The sequence below is a fragment of the Borostomias antarcticus genome, assembly GCF_949987555.1.
Source record: "Borostomias antarcticus genome assembly, chromosome: 28".
Classification (NCBI taxonomy): Eukaryota; Metazoa; Chordata; class Actinopteri; order Stomiiformes; family Stomiidae; genus Borostomias; species Borostomias antarcticus.
Window position 1 is genome coordinate 3383876 of NC_140261.1, and position 20758 is coordinate 3404633.

Consider the following 20758-nt stretch of genomic DNA (forward strand, 5'->3'; position numbering starts at 1 on the left):
CTGTATTGCACATTTGGATTAAACAAAAATGTACTTATGATAAATCCTTTTTTTTATTCCCTTACATTTTTTGTTACTTGTACTGTTATCTTGAACCCTGACTATATCTCTCGGTGTTGGTCTTCTAAATAGATTTATTCAAACTGTCAAAATGACAGTTTTTTTTCATTGAAGCTAAATCATAGCCTATTCAATTACCTGATCAATTTAATCACGCCAGATACATTTGCCTGTGTTGTCATCTCATTCATATTAACCTATTATACCTATAGGCCTACAGACCCATATACAATAGCAGAAAGGAGAAAGGCTATACCTACCAATCCAGACAACGCGTGAATATGTCATCCTATATGCAAATTATTCTCATGTTGACAGTTTGAATAAATCTATTTAGAAGAATAGCATGTTTTAGTCAGCACCCCCTACTCATCGACCCCCCCCATCGCCCCCTCCCCCCTCACCTACCTCTCGGCAGTGTCTGTCTATCCCAGTCTATCCCCACACTCGGCCACACTCGGCCACTCACCACCGGGAAATACATCGGACAGACTTGAGAAACAACCGCGGCAGACGATCAGACAATGATGGGCCCTATGATGATAACTTTTTCAAAGAAATCATAAGCAATCGCGCTCTTCTTCCGTAGACTCCTCTAACAATTTGTTTCAGGTAATTTCTGAAACTTCTGAAAAATGAAAAAAGGATTTCCCGTGGCCATCGATTCTTTTGGTGACAGCAGCCTTACGATGAAGTCAGAATATTCAAGAGGATTTTTCGCAGCTTAATCTAATTTGTTGGTATACTACCTGGAATTTAGTGACTATAATTTCATCTCGAAAATAAAATATGGATCTTCGGGGAGTCTATCTGTTTCAGATCGTCATTTTTGGTGAGTAACTATTCCGTTCATTCATTTGTAGCCTGCAACTGTAATGAATGTTGATATCAATTTGATTCAGCCTGCTCGAAGCATTAAATAGCAATTTCGAAATCAAGAAATGTCCAGTTCTGCAACCTGTTCAGCTGCAGCCCATCGGCACCACTTGCTTCTCATGAGTGCTGCATCAAAATGTATCTCGAATGAAACTAATGAAAGTAACATTAATCTATAAAAACGAATAGGCTTATATTAGCTCAAGTATCAATGGTGGTGGTCACGATTATTATGTTGTGCAGCATGTAACATTTGTCGTATCATAATTGAATACAGCACCACTGATCCATCAAACTAACGCATTCAGGCTTATTTCTTCATTGCATCCACGTTCCGTTCAGTGCGCGGACATGTGAGTGTGCGTTCATGCGCGTGGCCGAGGAGCGTGTGCGCGGGCGTGTTGGAGATTTCATTGAATGTCTTTTTTTCTTTTCTTTTCTACAAATTGGAACTCATTAACACTTCTGTTAAGTATTATGATCCAAAATGAATTGGGGTTTTGTACTGTATGTCCCCAAGGGGTAGGAGGCCTACGGGTTCATCTGATTCAGATCTGAATGTGTTTGGCTTGGAGACCAACTGTGCTCCTAATCCCACCACTACATTGAACTGTTGCTTTCTATGGTTCTTTTAACAGTAGAGGCGAGCTCATTGAGTGATCTACAATCACCCCCCCCCCCTCCCCACTATAACGACTGACTCATGTCAGTCAATAGCCTATCACTGACCCAGTACCTGGGTGGCTTTAAGCCATTGCTGCTGAATGACTAGAGGCTCACTCCGTGTGATTGGATGAAGTTGCTATTGATTTTGTGCCACTGAGGCATGTGTATGAGAAAAGAGAGTTGGAAGATGTACGCTAGCTGTGTCTATTAGTCTGGACAAGTCTGACACGTGTTAATCCCGACCTTGTTACAGACACCTGTTGTCATTATGGTTATTGACATGACCAGGACACTGGAGTTCAGCATTCCAATTCCAATTGGCCCCAGAGTTCGAGCTCATCATCGACACAACAGCTGGCATTTACTCTAACCTGACTCAGTAATGATATTCTCTCTACTTCAATCATGTCTTTGTTAGCGAAATGAGGGATTGTACTGTAGGTGAAATGAATGAGAATTTAAGTCAATTAGAAAGGAATGCAGTCTGTATTTTGGATCTCTATCTGGTCTGTGTCCTATTGTGTTCACAGTTCAAGCCACTACTACATACTGTGGTTGAAATTACAAGATTGTGCACTGTTGGATATTACTTACACAGGTAGTGTGCAGAGTAGTAATATTGCTTTTTATTGCGGTGTCATTGTATCTCAAGCATCACTTCAACAGCAGTATGGTTCAGACTTATAATATGAAAATATTAAAATATATTTTGCTATTGAATGAACTTGACATATTTCAGGTGTTATGTTTCTCAAGCGTGAATTGTTGACGTGTTTATCCACCTCTATTACCCAATTACATTAGGTGCCTTTACCTAGAGAGAGGCATACTGTAAGCACTGCTTGTGTTATGAATTGCATTGATATTGCCTAGCGAAGAGGTTACAGTCTGGTCACTGTGTGGACCATCACACTTAACTACCACTGGGACTTCCAAATGACTACATAGATTGCACATGGGTGCAAAACAAATGACACATTAGAAACAATGGCTCCTCGCTTGAAACAGTGACGACAAAATACTGTACAGGGAGTTGTAGCTTTCTAGTTCCATGCAGAAAATTATGAGCATGAATGCTTGATGTGAAAAGATGGAAACGTGTGCCAAAACTGTTAAACTGACCTCTAGTTACAGTGTATTAATGGCTTACTGGTTAAGCAACTTTATCTATCTTGTTGGAATGAGCTGATAGATGTAGACCACGGGGGAAGATTATCTTCCATCTAGGGCATGGGGTCCTGAGGAAGACATTCATCTACAGCATAGCTATGTAGCACATTCAGATGAGCTGGCGCTCAGGAGGATATCCACTGCACTTCCTCTTACGAGCTGGGAGGAGAATTCGAAGGCAAAAGAGACCAAGCATTGATCTTGTCTGTATGATGAATGTGCTCAAGGGTTCACTTTGACAGATCCACACAGCGCTCAAAATGACATGGAATTAAATGCATTTGTGCAAAGTTGGTTCTTTTTTGGTTTGATAATTATTTGCCTGCTGTGTTAACTTGAGATGGCAGAGGGGCATCACAAGTCGGGTCACGGCCGCTTATCTCAAGGAGCAAGTCCAACTGTAGCGCAAGGTGATTGCATTGCATATTAATAGTTAATATTGAATGACTGGCCACCGTTTCCGTATGGAACTTGGGTATAATAAAAGCTCAGATATAGGTTTCTCAGTTGGATGGCATTCGTTTAACGGTTGAAAATTAGCTTTACATCAAGCCTACCACATATATTTCAGTGTTTGAGCACAATTTTAGTATGACTAAAATAAAAAAGTAGTATGACTCAAAAGCATATATAATACAGGATGGCAAATTCAGGTTACAGCATGTGAATTAAATACTTTAAGAACTATAAATAACTGCTTTACTATACATATCTATAAAGAGTACACAAAGAAACAGTTGTCTCAAATCGAGTATGGTTTCTTGCAATACACTGATAGTAGGCTGGTTGAATACTAGAATGTTTGATTTAAGAGTTTCAGTATTGTGGAACTTGACCTGTGTCTTCAATGGAGACATACAGTATAAGCAACAGCCAAGTACACTATCATAGCACATAAGATAGCATATTGGCTGTGTCTTGTAAGGGATTTGTCATGAATCTCATTTGAAGCAGGTATTACTCACACTTAGCAGATATCTGATGCTTCAGCTTTCTTGGTGTGGGCAAAATGTCTCATTACAATTCTGTTGCACATGAGACTATTATCTTGATAATGGGAATTTTCCTCAGGAGTAAGTGACTCTTTGACATGCAGTGATTGGGTTTTGTTTAGTATCTAATATGGCACTACAGAAGCTTAATCACGACTCGAGGACATGCACATTCACAAATAGAAAAATAGTGTACAGAAGGCATTCCATTATTTGATGTTCATTCTGGAATTATGATAGTTTGTTATAGGATACACTTGTTAATAAAGCATTATGGAACGAGAAGTCGAGTACCATAATGCTTTTATTCAACGGTTGCCACATTTATCCGTCCATATTTCAAAAAGAAAGACAATACGAACTTTAAAATGTATTTTTAATGGAACTATTTGTTAATCATTTGCGGATACTTCCGCTGAAAAAGGGAACGTTGCCAGGCAACGACAATGCTACAGCACATCTTTGTAAACATTGATCTGGACGTTGCCACGGCTACTAATAAGAGATGGATTGATATTAAAAGATGTGCGAACATTCCATTTTAGCGTGGGGATATCGTGGTTATCGCCACGGCTGGAATGCAAACTGACCAATAGAGACAATGGACAGGATCTATAACGCTACAGCTATTAGTGTAAAATAAACACACAGCAATGTAAAATATTAACATTTATTCAAAACGAAGCATCATTCCCTCAATTCCGCCGAGCAAAATAGTTCCCCTAACAAAAGGGTTGCCAAGCAACAACAACAACTACAACAACAACAACTGGGAGGCGCATTAATACTGAAAATGGAATGATATGCGGTCCCAGGTGTGTGTTACAAAGTATTTTAACATGGCTTCCAGCCAATCAGAATCAAGAACCAGAACTAACCGTTGTATAATTTTCTTTATACAACAGCTAGTTCCGACCGCGCATTGTGATTGGCTAAGACACATTCCAAGTGCTATAACCACAATATACCAATGGGCAAATCACCGGTAAATGTATCACTACGCTTTGATACAGTGTATCATGACGTGATTGTATATTGTGAGTAATAAACTTGAAAGGTTGTTTTTCTTAGTTGAAAGCGAGTAGACACTTTGGGACACACTTTTATAAAGTTCATATTAGCCGCTAGCTTGCTTGCTCTGTTTACGTTGTGGACCAGTCCAGCTGTAAGTTGCCTATAGCAATGGTAAACAATTGGGAACTATTTCGGATTGCGCAGGGCCGAAAGCAACACAATTTAGAGAAATTGATTGATTGATTGATTTAAAAAAAAAAAGATATTTAATGACAGTGCAGTGCTGTTGTATAAAAGCAATAAGACACTCGAGGTCGTGCTTTATTGTGGTTATTGGCACAGCTGTGGTGCACACGGCACTCCGCTTCGCATCGTGCCTGCGGCCGCACCACAGCCGTGCCAATAAACACAGTAAAGCACTCCCTCTCGTGTCTTATTGCTTAATTGTTGCACTCCTGTATATTTGGATTTCTTGTATATTTTGTATCAATTGTAAATGTGTATTAAGTCTTGATTGTGCTTTGTTGTCCTTTGTATCAAGAAAATACCGACTTACATAGTTGAAATGTACAGTAGGCCGTTGTTGCAACCCAGTCTACAATCGGAACATAATAACCCTTTAATTTTTAACCAAAATGTCATTCTTAAGCAAATTGGAATGGGTCCTTTTCCAATGAGTTATTATTTATCTATCAAACTGTGCCATATGTTGTAGGGACCTAAACTCCAAGTAGTGAATTCAGGTTGGCCCTTTAAATGTGTCTTTGTATTTAATTATGTATGTATATATATATTTTATTATGTATGTTATATATGTTTTAAACCTTGCTGTTGAGCAAGTACAGCTTGATGGCATTGGCCTTGTTTCTGACATTATTCAATACCTCACATAAACACCCTCTTACAATATTAAACCATGATAGCTCCAAGCAGTAGGCTACATAATGTTATGAGGTATGGAGTTAGTCACAGCGGAAAACTGCCAAGGTTCTTCCTTTCAAAAGTGGTAGAAGGACCAGCACTCACAAATTCCAAAAAATTGATGCTTTATTGCTTCACAGCAACATACTAGACAGGCAGGATTCCTTTGCCAGGATTAATCTTTCTGGCAGGTCTATTGAAAGGTCTTTTGCGGAACTGAAAATGAGAAGTTAGACTAAAATTACACTTGTAAAAGTACAGCTCTGGCTGCAGGTAAAAGCTATGTCCCCCTCCTCGCTAGGCCTGTTGAGAGATTCAGGAGATAACTCTGATATCCTCGACATACAGTGGCCTCTGAGGGCCAAACTGAGGCTCATTAGCTCAGAGTCTGTCGGTGGTTATCCAGAGAGTAAGCCCGTTCCAGACAGGTAGGCATAGCCCCTTTGTCACAGAACTTCAGATGAAGGGCTTATGTTCTGCCTCTAAACTGCTAACCCTCTCTCACACACACAAAGCTAAATATAATGGAACAACATGAGGTTTCATGGAGATAGATCGCTTTTGTTCGAGCACAGCTGACAAAGGTCCAAGGACATATTTTTCCAAAAATCTTTAAGCTACTCTATATACCTTAGCTGGCTGTGAAATATCCATTCAGAGCATATACATGTACACTAGTGCTCAATATCTCATAATGAGAAGTAAGAAGACTTCTCTCCCACAAGTATGCCTCAGAGACTGCACTCAATCAATAAAAAGCACAGGAGTCCGCGCTAGTTTAAAATCCTCAGAGAAATCATTCTGCTCTCTTTCTAGCCTGTTAAGTGATTAGAATTAGGTGTAAGTCACACATGGCCACCTTATTCTCTTGGGATTGTTTTGATTGTGAATGTCTTTGTGTGTTTGTGGAGTTATTTTTATTTCAGGTTCCTTTGTGACTTATCTGGCATTAATAAACATGAGTAAGACAGTAATGTACATAGGTGATGTAGTAATGAAATAATGAGATATCCCTCTCATCTCTATTTTCAGCAAACTCTGACAAAAGCTGACAAGATTCATCTAATTTCATCCCACTGTTTCAGTCCCCAAAGCTTAAAAAATGTGATCGGGAAATAAACAAGGTAAAACTGCAGGAAGATACACAAAATACATCATTGAAAACTGGGAGCTGAGAGTAAGCTCTAAGAGGAAGTCTCTGGCAAAGCTATAATGGATGCAGCTGTCTAATATCATTGTGGTCACAACACAGGTTTTATGACAGACAGGATGAATGAGCTCTACTAACTGAAAAAGTTTTTATATCCACCAATATATGCATGTATTTGCTTTATTATTATTATTTTATTAAAATTAAATATGGCCTCAATTTCCATGACATTTAATTACTACAGTATACTGTAGGTTACACTACACCACTGTTTGCTTACATGCACAGGAAAGTGAGTTACACGTCTTATCGGCAGCCACAGGCCAAACTATATACAAGTCAAGACACAGTACCAAATTGTTTTTCGCCAAAATTAATTCCACAACTTTTATTGTCATGAGGGATTCTTCAGTTAATCAAATCAATAAAAAAACAGTCTGGTGGCCTCATTGTCGTTGATATAAAGGACTGACTGGAAATGTTTGTCTACAAATAATAAATCTGATCAGCACAGTCTGTACCAAGAAATCTGAGATCTCTGACGGATGGAGATGCTGCTTGTCTACCAGAGCCAGGCATATTGGTCAGTCTTTGATCTTTGACCAAGTGTTCTCCCTCCAAACACTGATCTTAGCCATTGCAAAAGGAGAGTCACTGGCCACCTGATACTGGAAATGTTGTCTAACCTTGTTATGTTGGGAAGATAGAGCTTGGGTGTGGTTTCTGCCTGATTTCTCCACCGTTCCTGGAAAGGAAACAAACCATTACCAAGGCAGCAGACAGGAACCGTCTGGAGGGTACCTACTGGATCTCTGGGAGCTGCACGGGATTTACAACATCGGCTCCATGCAGGAGAGGCTGCCACCTCCTCCCGCTATCACTTGATTCAATATTTCCAGGGTAAGAGGCAGCTAACAGTAATTGAAAATCACATGGATAAAACCAGTCCCTCTCCTGGCATGTAGTCTTGTGATATGTCGACAGGTAAATACATTTCCATGGTGTTCAGGATAGTTTGGCGAGGGCCTCTTCTTGGATTTATAACCAAATCTCCAAGGCATTGTCAATGCACTGAACACTTCCAAAGTGTTAGAGGGGGCATGTGCAGGAGTCCCTTCAGTCACCAGAAGTGCTTGTACCTTCTAGGTCAGCAAAAGCACATGACAATGATCCCCCTGTGTTGCGTTGGCGACCTCATTACTGGTCAGTGCTGTCGGCCTGGTCTTAGAAGGCTTCCACTTCTGTCATCACTCCAGAACCCAAGCACAGCCCTTCCCTGGGCTTGTTAGCTCCTAGTTAATTGGATTGAGAGAACGTCACTTAACATTTGGCAGGTCTGTGTTGAGTGGCGACTGAGAGTGGTGGTGGCCCATTGGAACTGCCCCCTGGAGAAGAATCACTCCATATTAGGCCCCCCGGACACCCAGAGTGAAGAGGATGAAACACTGATTTTGTGTTCAGCAGCCGGAGGAGGTAGCCCTTGCTGGACCAAGCTTGTCAATTAAAATAGGCAATCAGCTTTTCTGTGGAAATTGTCAATCAAGATATTCTAAATGACAACGACGATGATAATAATATTCCATTGGATAATATTCAATTTTGAAGCCATTACGATGTTGTACAGGCAATACGAAAGTTAGTTCATGGGATTTAAAGGCTGGTTGAGTGTCTTTAAAATCAAGTGGCTCTAGTTTCTCTGACCTGCTCTAGATGAGGAAGGGGGACAGAGACATCTCAGAGATAAAGGAAGTCTTCAGTTTAAATGAGACAACTCAGAGATAACGGAAGCCCTCGGTTCATAGGTAGTGCACGGCATCCATAAGAGGCAGTGGCGGTGGATATCTGTGAGCCCCTAGTGCCGAGGTCATCCGCTGAGTCAGATCCGATAACATCGCGGGCCTGAGCTGTGACCTCATGTGGGGAAAGTTCTCTGGCAAACGATCCTTTCTTCAACCGCACAAAAACGGACTGTGGAAACTATAAGAGCCCGGTCTCAGCCTCGAGTTCTGGGGAGCTTTGTTATTTATTTTTTCCAGAGGTTGATCCATTGCCCTGCAGAAACCATGGCCTGCATCATGATGAGCCATGGCTTGATATTTCTTGCAGCATCACACTCTCAGCTTGGGGAAAGGAGGTGCAGAGCATGACCTACGTTGGAGGGAGGCAGTATGGCGGATGCTTAAAACAAGCTGCTGTTCGAGATTAGCTGCCTCAGTAGTCTATGAGTCCCTTTGAACCTCAGAGGAACACCTGTTTGAGGTTACAGATATGGCATACGGTGGCGCTGTCCAAAACTAGATGTTAAAGCTCATGACGTGCTTGCTGTTGCTGTGGGTTCACAGCGGCGAGTCATATACTGTAGAGACTAGTGCTCCTTATACAAGTGAGGCAGAGAACAGCTTGCAGTGTACTGTAGCTACTAGTATATTACAGTATACAGTAGTATATGATAGCCAACATCAAATATATAAATTATATACATATAAAACAGTTTTTTCACACATAGGATACTGTCTATATAATGTGTGTGTGTGTGTGTGTGTGTACGTGCTAGCATGCATGCATGTTTTTTCAAGTAGTACCATACATATTTCTGTGTTACAGTATTGCTTGTGAGGTGCTCACTACAGAGCGGTTCGTCCTTGGGTGAAACAATGACACATGATGCACATATACATTCATCTTAGATGAACATAGGAAGAACTTCAATGTATAGAGTTGGCCTTGACACATGTTGTTTTCATGGAGAAAGAAGATGTGCGAAAAGCCATCTATTCTATGTGATTGACATGCACACCATTTTAGATGATTTCCCTGTACTGTGTTGCTTCCAGCATCTTGACTCTGTTTAAGGACAGATTGTACAGTACTGCATGGAGATGTATGTAAATAGGAAAGATTCAAGATTAAAGAAAGATCCAAATGGGACTCTGGAGCAATGGATCTCAAAGGGAAATGTGAGAGAGAATAGTGCATCTTGTTGGGCTATGCGACCTCCCTGCTCTCTTTCTCAAACAATTGTACACACACACACATACACACACACACACACACACACACACACACACACACACACACACACACACACACACACACACAGCAAAACCGAAAAGTTGATCTGTACAATTAATCAGGCAATTCACTGGGATCACAAAGGGGCAGTAAGGAAGGGAGCTTGTCACCAAAGTGTTTTCCAGACGCCTCCATGTTGGCTCAGCACCATTCATTTAACTGTCAAGTTATGGGCCGTCAACGAGCTGGCCTATTTCATTTAGTCGTTCTGGAATACACGGTATAATTACTCTGCCACTGAATGTTTTCAGATGTCGTACTATGACCTTTACCAAAACACAGTGAAAGTGTTTACAATCACTTATCGCAAGACATAAGTTATGTTTAGCTATATAATCAACTGTCAGCTGTGCTCTTTAGTTTGAAAAATTATTATTCTGAGACAGAAAAATGAATTAAGAGGCTGTTAGGTTTTGTTGCATTCTGAGGTGAAGTGCAGTGAAGTTGCAAAACTTTTTTATTTACTGTAGTGGCACAAGAACCTTTTCAAGGGAAATCTAATTGGCCTGAGTCATAAGAATGCATGGTGGCTTAGTTAAATCAATGCTAATGTTTACAACAGACAATAAAGAAACTGGAATGGAAGTGAAAATCAATCCAGCGCCTGAAAATTACAAAACCCCTATTCCTCTTTGCTTTGTGTTTATTTATTTCAAGAGTACCATTTGAAAGATTCAATACATCACATAAACAATGAGAACATGCAGATTTCCTATTCCATGTTACCAAAGTATAAATAATGACACCACAGGAAATGATGCAGAAACTCCTCATTAGCCTTTCATCTCAATGAAACGTGCTGAAGTAATATAATTGTCTTTCACTACAGAGATTAGCCATAACTCAGGGCTTGTCTATAAAATGGAAGGTGGCCAGGTGGCCTTTGTCAGACCTCCATGTTATAAATCACTTCTATGCTAATGAGAACAGAGGAAAGTTCCGGGTCTACTCCCCTGTCATACCTTAGGTTCAAAAGCCATGGGCTCAGTGTCCAACTGTTCATTCCATGCATCACTCTGTGCTAAAAAAAAGTCATTATTGCTCCTCAATGTTTCTACAGTTTAAAAATGTTTAAATGCCTTTTTAAAAGGTTTAAAAAGGTAAAGTCTGATTAAAACAACTTGATTGATTGACCTAATTCCTGGAAGGACTTCAAAGAAGAGATAAAAAACTGTGCAGTACAGTATCTCTCCTGACTCAACAGAAGTCAGCCTCCCAATGTCTTTTGTGACCTTATTTTCTGCCGTGCCTCAACTCAGAATGGCACTTCCCTTTTGATCTCAGGATTGAGGTTCTGCTGGTTCCTCTGTTCCTCGGAGAGAGTTCTAATGCAACGAATCCTGAGAGGGGCTGAATAAGCTGTGTAATTGAGCCACAGCAGATCAGTATGGGATCCCAGGGGCCCCCGATGATGGACAGTCTCCTTCTAGCCATGCCCTCAGCTGGATGACCTCACTTCACGGAGGGAGCCACTTTCCCTCCAACAAATGGGCAGGTTTCTGCTCATATTATTGACCCACCTCCCCCTCCATGTTTTCTTATTGTGCTAATCTCCACCACTTGGAAATAGTGTCAAATTAATTTGGACACAAAATCAAAATACAGCAGTATTGAAGCAATGGTGCCTTGAGCCGCCTTTACACTATTGCGGAAAATGACTGCGGTACGGTTCTGAAAAGACTGGAAGTCATTTGTTTCCTATGAGAATATAGAAAAATATTTTTTCCACAGACACATTTTGCTACAAAGTCTGTAACTTTTAATATAGTTTGGCAAATTTGTACCGCTTCGATGTCCGTCATGATAGACAGATTTACTGACTGCTCGGCGACGTATCGTCCGGCAGTTTCAGTTCCCCGCATCCAAAAGTTTTTGGGATGGTATACGGTGGTACAGGGTGTCCACCAGGGTGAGGATGGTATACGGTGGTACAGGGTGTCCACCAGGGTGAGGATGGTGTACGGTGGTACGGGGTGGTACGGTGGTACAGGGTGTCCACCAGGGTGCAGATTGCGGAAACCGGAGTCATTTTTCCGCAATAGTGTAAAGGCGGCTTTGAGCCAAGAGGGCTCTGAGAGACATTCAAATACCCTCCACCTAAAAGCTCTCTCAGCACAGATAAAGCCAGATTGTTCCCTATTTGTCTCAGCTCAATTAAACACCCTTAAGCCACATAAAGGAGGACCGTTTCCATTGTCTTGGTTTTTTTTTTTTCTAATCAAAATGGACACAAGTCAAACCAATCAACTGAAAAGGCCCTGTCTCCGAATTCATGTGTGTGGTCCTCAATTCTCCATGTAACATAATACCTAGTGCCACTTCCGAAGCCTGCTGCCTTTACCCAGCATGCAGAGTGGCTGGATGGAACCACAGTGGGCCACGGTGGCAGTTTTGGGACGCAGTACAAATAAACCTCCCCATCGGGTTACCTTTCCATCCCATAGGTTTTGGCGGGGGGGGGGGGGGGGGGGGGGGCATGCTGGCGGGCACATCTGTGTTTGAAGTACACCCCTATCCTTCAGTCATTTCCCTCTCTGTGATATCATATTGTAGCTCAGTCAGCACGAAGTGAGCAACCTACCGGTTAAGCTTTAACAATGTTAGACTTCACAACTACTACTCATTTGCATACTGATTGTGAATAAGTGAATAATAAGCAGTGGAAACCTGCTGCCAGCATGCATTCCAGGGCCAATCAGAGAATTACTGAGCTCTGAAGCGAGTAAGCTCCTTATAATACGGTGATTAATGATGTATCTAGCATGGCTTCTGGTGTATTCAGTGCAAAAAGCATGGTGGCCTCATTAGAGTTGTGCATGTTAATTGTCTCCCACCTATGGCAAATTCTAATATTGTATTGATGAAGTCAATGGTGTACGTCACGCTCCTTCACGTCTTAGCAGACAAACTAACCGAGCCCTGGAGTGCTTGTGTACGGCCAGAAGTGTGGAGTTGAACGCCGGCCACTCTCGCAGGAAGGCGTGGGGATGAGTCACGCTCTCACCCTCACGGACTGAAGGACGGATATGCTGATAAGTTAATTACAACCATTACGAAGCAATAGGCTCCGCTGTTATAATGTCACCCATTCCAGTCCAGAGATAAAGCGCCATTGTGGTGTGACATTGAGACTGAACTTGACAAGGGCTTCACAGTGCCTATGAATCGGCCACACACACAACCTGATTCCATCACACCCACCCTAAAATAATCACAGACCATTTCCTAAGTCAGAGGAAATGAATCAAAAGTCAACCTTTTTTGCTTCAGAGGCAATCGGAAGAAAATATGAGTTGTTTTGCATACTAATAAGCAGCCACGTGTTCCCATTCTTAATAGTGACAAGTGGCGTCTTCTTCAATAAAAATGTCAGGAGCTATTTCCTCATAAGAAGGCTGTCAGTGCTAGAGTGGCTTTTAGGTACCAATTACAGTTGTAGCAGACAGACAGACAGACAGACAGACAGACAGACAGACAGACAGACAGACAGACAGACAGACAGACAGACAGAGACACTTTAATGATCCCCCTGGAGGGACATTTTGTGTTTCAGCAGTGGAATTACAGCAAGATTGGAAAAGAAAAACGGAGGGAAATGTTGTGTTTCTGCAGTGGAATTACAGCAAGATTGGAAAAGAAAAACGCTAGATACAGAAAAGTAAGCATAAAAAAGAGGAATAACAGTAAAAAACAATATTCTCCCATTTTTGGGATTACAGTATACTGACAGTAGAATAACTGGGGGTTACAGTCATTTAACAGTATTACGTATATTTGATTACAGTATATGACAGTAGGATAACTGTTTTTACAGTATCTTTATAGCATGTTACTGTTTATATTCAAAGGGTAATAAAATCTGCTACTTTTGTACTTAATTCCTTAACCCTTAACTCTATAAATACCCACAAATAAACCAATCAAAATAAAAATTGAAAACACAAGAGAAGACACAGTCTTGAATATTTGATTTGGATTTGGAAGGAAGTGTTTCCAGTAAAACCCTAGGCTAGCATTACTGGAACACTGAATTAAAACAACATTAAAAACGGTGTAACACTGAATTAAAATGCCTCAAGATCCATGTTAATGCTGAATTAAAATAGCAAAACCTCGCCTGAGCAGGCTAGAGACACACGGTTTTCACCAGTGGGTGTATGGAGATTGCCCGGAAGTAACTGCACTACACTCGAACCGCTCTCGGAGTCTCGCCACCACGCCACGGACCCCACGGCCAATGGGCCTAGGATATAGACAATTAAAGGAGAATGCTTGTTTTTGACAACCTGGACCTTATTTACCATATTATAAGACGTTTGACTCACCGAGATAACTTTGGTGTAGTTCGGAGGCCTGTAGAAGAAATTTAAAATCCAGTGCGAGCCAAGTATATCCATGTAATGGCGGCGGACGGGGCACTGAGAATGCAGCTTCTAAAAAATCTATTTTCTGCCGCGAAACGGTTGTTTTCATCAATCTGTCTTTATTAATCACTAGTTGTGCTTACATAGAGCGAGGGCTTGTTGTGGTTTTTCACATGCCTCTGTAATATGATCTTTAGAAACGTCTTTAGAAACGAAATAGCTTCCCCACTTGCTCCAGCACGCATGCGCACAGCGCGCAGACTGGCCTGTGTATGGATACCATTGGCATTGCTGATCAGTCACCTCATCGGCATTGACAGTCTTCTCCACTGCCTCTTTGAGCTCCTGTATATAAACCATGGCGCCGTCTATGCATCATGTTGTTGGTATGTCTTCTTATCTTCTCACTCGTCCCTCAGATGCTGGAGATGAATGTTTGCTGTCACTGTGGAACCTCCTACAGAACCAATAAGCCTCAGTAAAATGTCTCTGCCTGTCGGCCTTCCAAGTAGTAGCAAATTGTGACTAATTGTGATGCTCTTATTCCATAGCTCCACTTAAAGCTTAGTGTCAACAAACATGCTGTGGGTTTCTAGAGTTATCACCTTTGAAGGCTGTCTTTGTGGGGAGATTTGTGTGTGTGCGTGTGTGTGTGTGTGTGTGTGTGTGTGTTTGTGTGTCTGGCATAAAGTTGAGGTCGTTCAGACCACCTGGCTTGGCAGTGAAGCTTCCGGCTGTTCAGATAGCCTTTGCAAAACACCTGAAAGGAAACGGAGGGTTAAGGCTCTTGCACACAAAGGTTATGTCTTTCTGGTGCACTCACATTGATTTACGTACAGTAACTCTCCTCCACAAGCAGCAAGACCACTAGTGATACAGTACAATTCAATCAGGCAGTATCTAGTCCTGGGATGATGGTCAAGCCAACAGACACGTTTAGAGCATCATTTGAAGCACCCCCTTCAAGAGTGAATAATAACCACCATCTTAGGAGAGTCATGATATAATCTTTTGTTTACCATTCGCTCACCACCATTCCAAAGCAACCCTACGTTACAGCACAATTTATAGGCATTTGTAAAGGTGCACTGGATCTTGGGAAAATTGCACATACTTTATGTGGGGAAAACGTATCTGGGAAACAGTTGTGTGAGGAAATCGGTAGTGGTAGATCATGGCAACGACTAGTATGACAAGTATGTTAGTCACTGACAGCCGGCCATGTGAGAACGGCCCCATGGGGATATTCTGTACTCGCAGTGGGACTGTGCTTGTTTGCTGTCGCATGAAGTGTCTCTCTACAGATGACTGGGTAATGTTGTTTGGTGAGGAGCAAACCAGCGTGTATTTCAGCCCTGTCTCTTGCAGACAAAAGCACCCTGCTTTGAAATCAAAGCACCTCTCAGCATCGATCATTGACGGAGGGGAGAGAGATTTCTGTCAAAAACCTATTTTGTAACCTGATCTTTTCACGGAAGATGTCAATCAGAGAGGAATCAAGATTCATAAAGAATTACAGTATGTTTTCTTTGGGGGTGTTTATCACTTTCCTCAGTTAGGGGGCTGTAGGCAGAATGTGTGTGTGCACGTGTGTGCGTGTGTTTCTGTGTGCATACAGTAGACAGTTACTGTAACTAGTTCAACTACTGTAGTTGTGTAAAATGGGTGAGTTATGTACATGCTATAGCTATAATAAATTATTCCGGTGCGGGCGGAGGGGTGAGGTGTATTGACATTTGCGTTGTAAGTGGTTATGGTACAGTATATACACTAGATATCCTGATCCTCTGAGTATAGTGTAATGTATAACGTATAATATAATATAATAATGTATAACCAGTTGGTCTATGTCAGGTGCAACAACATTGAAACCAGTTGAACTCCTATACAAAAAAGCTTTAAAGATTCTGGACAGAAAACCTTTTACTTATCACCACTGCAACATTTTAGCAAAATACAACATGCTAAGCTTTGAAAATTTCAGTTACTTCTCCTCTGTGTGCTTGATCTACAAAGTGCTTCACGGTCTAGCGCCACCACCAACCTACTGTAACTCGGCTCACAAGAGCCGTTGCAAATAGGGACTGTGTGATTACCTTTAGCAAAACCTCTTTCAGTTAAAATGTTTTATCTTACAAGGGAGCCGCAATCTGGAACAGCCTCCCCTTAATCATAAGGGATTGCCCCACTCTTGCCACCTTTAAGGGGCATCTAAATGTGTGGCTTAGAGCCAACCAAAAATGTGAACACTTCTAACCGCATGCCATTTTTCTATGTTTTATATATTGTACTGTGTCTGTGTTTTATATATGTTTAACTGCCTCTGTACCTCTTGTAACATCAACCTGCCTAATGGACTCCAGATGGAAACTAGCCTCTGGGCGACAATCTCATATATTTACATGTATTGTACACGTTCATCAATATGCACTGTCCTGATTTAAATAAAACCCTTTCCTGCAGAGGCAGTTGTAGTTGGCAGTTGTAGTAATCCCCACGGGATCTCCAAGTACGAATTGCTTATCAATGATATCTAATTGAAGTTGTGCGATATGCCATTATAGGCGGAGGTATGCACTCTCCGAGTGACCTTTTCTTGTTTATCAATCTAATCATACACAGCGTACTGTATATTTTACTCTAGTTCTGAGCTCTGCAACATTATTTGAATGCACTGCTAACCGTTTGTGCTATTGATAACTAATACTGAATCCAATGGCAAGCAATTTAGGGTTTTATAGCCCTTAAACCAGTGTATTACCTTTCCCATAGACTGGAGTGAGGATAACATTCTTTGCGAGTTCATTTAGTGTCATTTTCCATTTTATCTCATCTGAAGTGGGTCATTAAGTCCGAGTCATCAGGGTAACTGATCAGCTAATCTGTGTGTGATTTATGTGGAAGGGAAACGGAGGACTTAACCAACGCTTGGCAGGCATTGATTACTGACATGGTTAATTGGCTAAACCCACTGGTACATTGAGACAGGCTTATTGGAAATGTCAAATCAAGTGCCTCATTTGCATTCATGATGTATGGTGTCCATTCTGGCTTCTGTTCAGGCAGCACAAACTGACACACATTAGAGGAAGGGTAGGGGGCTCCTCCTCGAAATTGCAACTGTCCTTTCGAAGGTGTTGACTCTGTTCGATCTTCAACATTTATTTGTGTTTTTAAATAAAATTAAAAAAAAAAAAATTTTTGGGAGGGGGGGTGCACTTGGACAAGTGCTTGGATAGACTAATGCCGTGAGAGTCAAATACACCTAGGGTTTAAACAGTGTTGACCAAACTGTATAGAAAGGTATCTGACCGTTTGCAGCCCTTCATTGAACACTGTGTTGTTTGGAAATCAATAGGACTGTCAGAGTTCAGCTGCACAGTTACCTTCTGTTGATGGGATAAAGCCAGCATGTTCAAGTAGGTCATAATTTTGTCACACCATGGCAAAAATGACTATGGTCTGGTTCCTCCAGGCATAGTTTATATTAGACACAATGACTCAAATAGCTAGTTAGAGCTCTCCAATTTCACGCCGTAGTTAGAGTACACTTTAAAATCATCCTCATTTGAGTTTATCTAGTGCTGTATGTGAAATGAAACACAATCATAATCTTGTGGGCCTCGTCATGTTTGGTAAACTCTTGATAAGAATGAGAAGACAAAAGCGTTAGCTAAATGACTTCAGTCAAGATCACTTTACTCAAAATTGACCCATTTATTTTGCATGCAGCAAATACAGCATATGGAATTTTGGCGGTGCGCTCTGTTCCGGGGCCCCCTGCCTTCCACTGCGTAGTGGAAAGCGCGATCGTAGGGGGGGGGGGGGCGATAATTTAGATGTTCCCCCCCTCTGGGCCAGCTTGGCCCAGAGTGCCGGAAAAGGGAACGGCATCGATTTAGCCCCCTGCTTCCATGACGATCAGAGTGGGCTGCGATCGGGTAGTCGCTCTGAGGTAACTCAGCCCACTAAGACCGCCAAAGAGAGCCACAGGGGGACTGCTGTACATTATAGTCCCTGGCCTCCACGGGACAGCGCTTCGTGGAGTTCCGAAGGAGAACAGCATAAAGCCTCTGCCTCCATGGCGACCGGAGGGGCCGCTAGGATGGCCCTTCGGAGATGTTTCGGCAAAGTCGGGTTCCCCGGTTTCCACTAGCTGACGCATAATGGAATACCAGAAGAACGCAGTAAATACCCCCCAAAATGAACACACTGGCAGCTCCGAGGCCCTCATGTCCAGAAGATATTGTCTGTCTGCCTGATTCCATGTGAACACAACATAAGACCATCATCCAGGCTCGACCTGGTCTTTGTTACCTACTATTCTATTGAAATGCATCTCCATTAGTTTAGAGAGCAGTAACCTATGTCTGTGTTGACCTTAGAACAAGAAACACTGTTTTGTGAGAACTAATCCTATTTGTTTTGGTCTTTATATCGAAGTACACTCGGGCTTAGGAACAGTATCACTCCCAATGAATTCCACCATCAAGCTTCATAATTGATCATTATCTCATGCTCTAGTTTATTTACGTTTTTAAAAGCCTCGGCAAATGAGAGCTGCTTCAAATCAGCTTTGTTCAATCAAACCATGGAAAACTTCTGCACTAAAATCAAAGGGTGTTTTTAAGTTGACAAGAAAGACAAATAAAAAGAACTGGTGTAATGAATTTAATTTAAATCCCTCATTAATATGCCTCAGAGCTCTGTGGCAGAGAGAGATTTGAATATTGCATTGTGTTTGTGTCTGTTTGTGTGACTGTTTTGTTGTTGGATGAGCGCATCGGTGGCCAGCCTTGCATCGAACGCAGTTATCTCTCCTTAATCCGACACACACACAAATCCAAAACACTTGAATGAAACAGAAAACGTCTCATCTCGCCAGCTGTCATGTCGGCGTATTGAGATAGATAGGGAGCTATAAAAGAACATGGTGCAGACTCCTGACACTGCAGATACATATCTACATCACTATTGCTGTATAATGTTCTCTGAAAACATGAGAACACTATACATGAAATGTCATTGAAGTGTTCAGGTACATTGAATCATCCACAGACACCCAATGTCAGGAATGAGGTCCGTTAGAAAGCCTTTTAAAGCAGGGACTCGTACTCGTAATCGTACTGTTGAAAGTAGCCATTAGAATAACTCTCAAATTGTATAGGTACATGTTCAGGGTTCATTGTTAGAGTAATTCATTTATACAACTTGTATTTTTTTTAGAGATGAGGAAAGATAAATGGATATTCTTGTCCGGAGTGTGGATATAATGTCTGGAGTCCAGAGTGCACCGAAACCCGTTTCTCTGACTTGTGAGAGAAACAGAATGTGAGCTCGCAAGATCAGGATGGTCTCATGAGGGAAGGTCAACAGCTGAAATAATCATTTTTTCTTGTACTGACAGTTTTCTCTTTTTTTTTTTTTTTACAATTTTAAAAAATGATGTATACATTTTAATAAACATGTCAATATGTAGCTAGGGAGAAAGAGAGGGAGAGAACGACCTTGCTCGGCTTGTTGCTTTCCTATTTCTCAATCACTGTCTGTTGATTTTGTCCACTTACACATTTTTGTCCACTTACACATTCAACAACTGCACGTACTGACAAAATACATTCATGGGGGGCGGTCAGTTCCCTCCGAGAACCCTTTCAAATGATGCACATACTCAATAATTATGTTGAAATGACACCGTGTCCGTGTTCTTTCCCCTTCTTCTCCCATCCTCTGACCCCTCTCATGTGTCACCTCTGTCACATGTGCTCTCATCTTTCCTGTGTCATGCCTCTCCTCTTCAACCACCCCCCCTCTCTCCTCTACTCTTCAATTGTTCCTCTCTGTTCCTCTCCTCTTCTCCTCTGCTCCCCTCTCCTCCTATCCCACAGTCCTGCAGGAGGTGGTGTCTGCAGGCAGGGACTGTCTGGTGGCTGGAGACTCCTGCTCCAGCGATGAGACCTGCAGCCCGCGTCTGCGGACCCTGCGCCAGTGTGTGGCGGGCAACGGCAGCATGAAGCTGGGCCCCGGGGCTCGCAGCCAGTGTGCCAGCGCCGTGTCCGCCCTGCTCTCCAGCCCCTTACGTGGCTGCCAGTGCAAACGGGGCATGAAGAAGGAGAAGAACTGCCTGAGCATCTACTGGAGCCTGCAGCAGTCTGTCATACACGGTTAGACAGCATCTGGTTTCAGTTTGGTCCATCTTAAACGGGGTCTGGTCCAACTTGAACAGGGTCTGGTCCATCTTAAATGGGGTCTGGTCCAACTTGAACAGGGTCTGGTCCAGCTTGAACAGGGTCTGGTCCAACCTGAACAGCGTCTGGTCCAGCTTGAACAGGGTCTGGTCCAACTTGAACAGGGTCTGGTCCAACCTGAACAGGGTCTGGTCCAGCTTGAAGTAACGTAGCGCAGAGATTAAAATGTGCAACACTAATCAGGCAATCAGATGTGGTTCATTTCCAGCAATCAGCCACTGTGTT

The 20758-nt window shown here is 42.1% G+C and overlaps 1 protein-coding gene across 1 annotated transcript in view; it reads left to right on the plus strand.

The window, feature by feature from the left end:
- Positions 1 to 849: 849 nt before the first annotated feature.
- gfra4b (GDNF family receptor alpha 4b) overlaps positions 850 to 20758 on the plus strand; it is a gene marked incomplete at both ends in the record, with an annotated part of 34858 nt that continues 14949 nt past the window's right edge. Inside the window, 2 exons of the mRNA XM_084459582.1 lie at positions 850 to 892; positions 20174 to 20449. Of these exons, the coding sequence (XP_084315708.1) occupies positions 850 to 892; positions 20174 to 20449 (319 nt within the window). The remainder of the gene's footprint in view (positions 893 to 20173; positions 20450 to 20758) is intronic.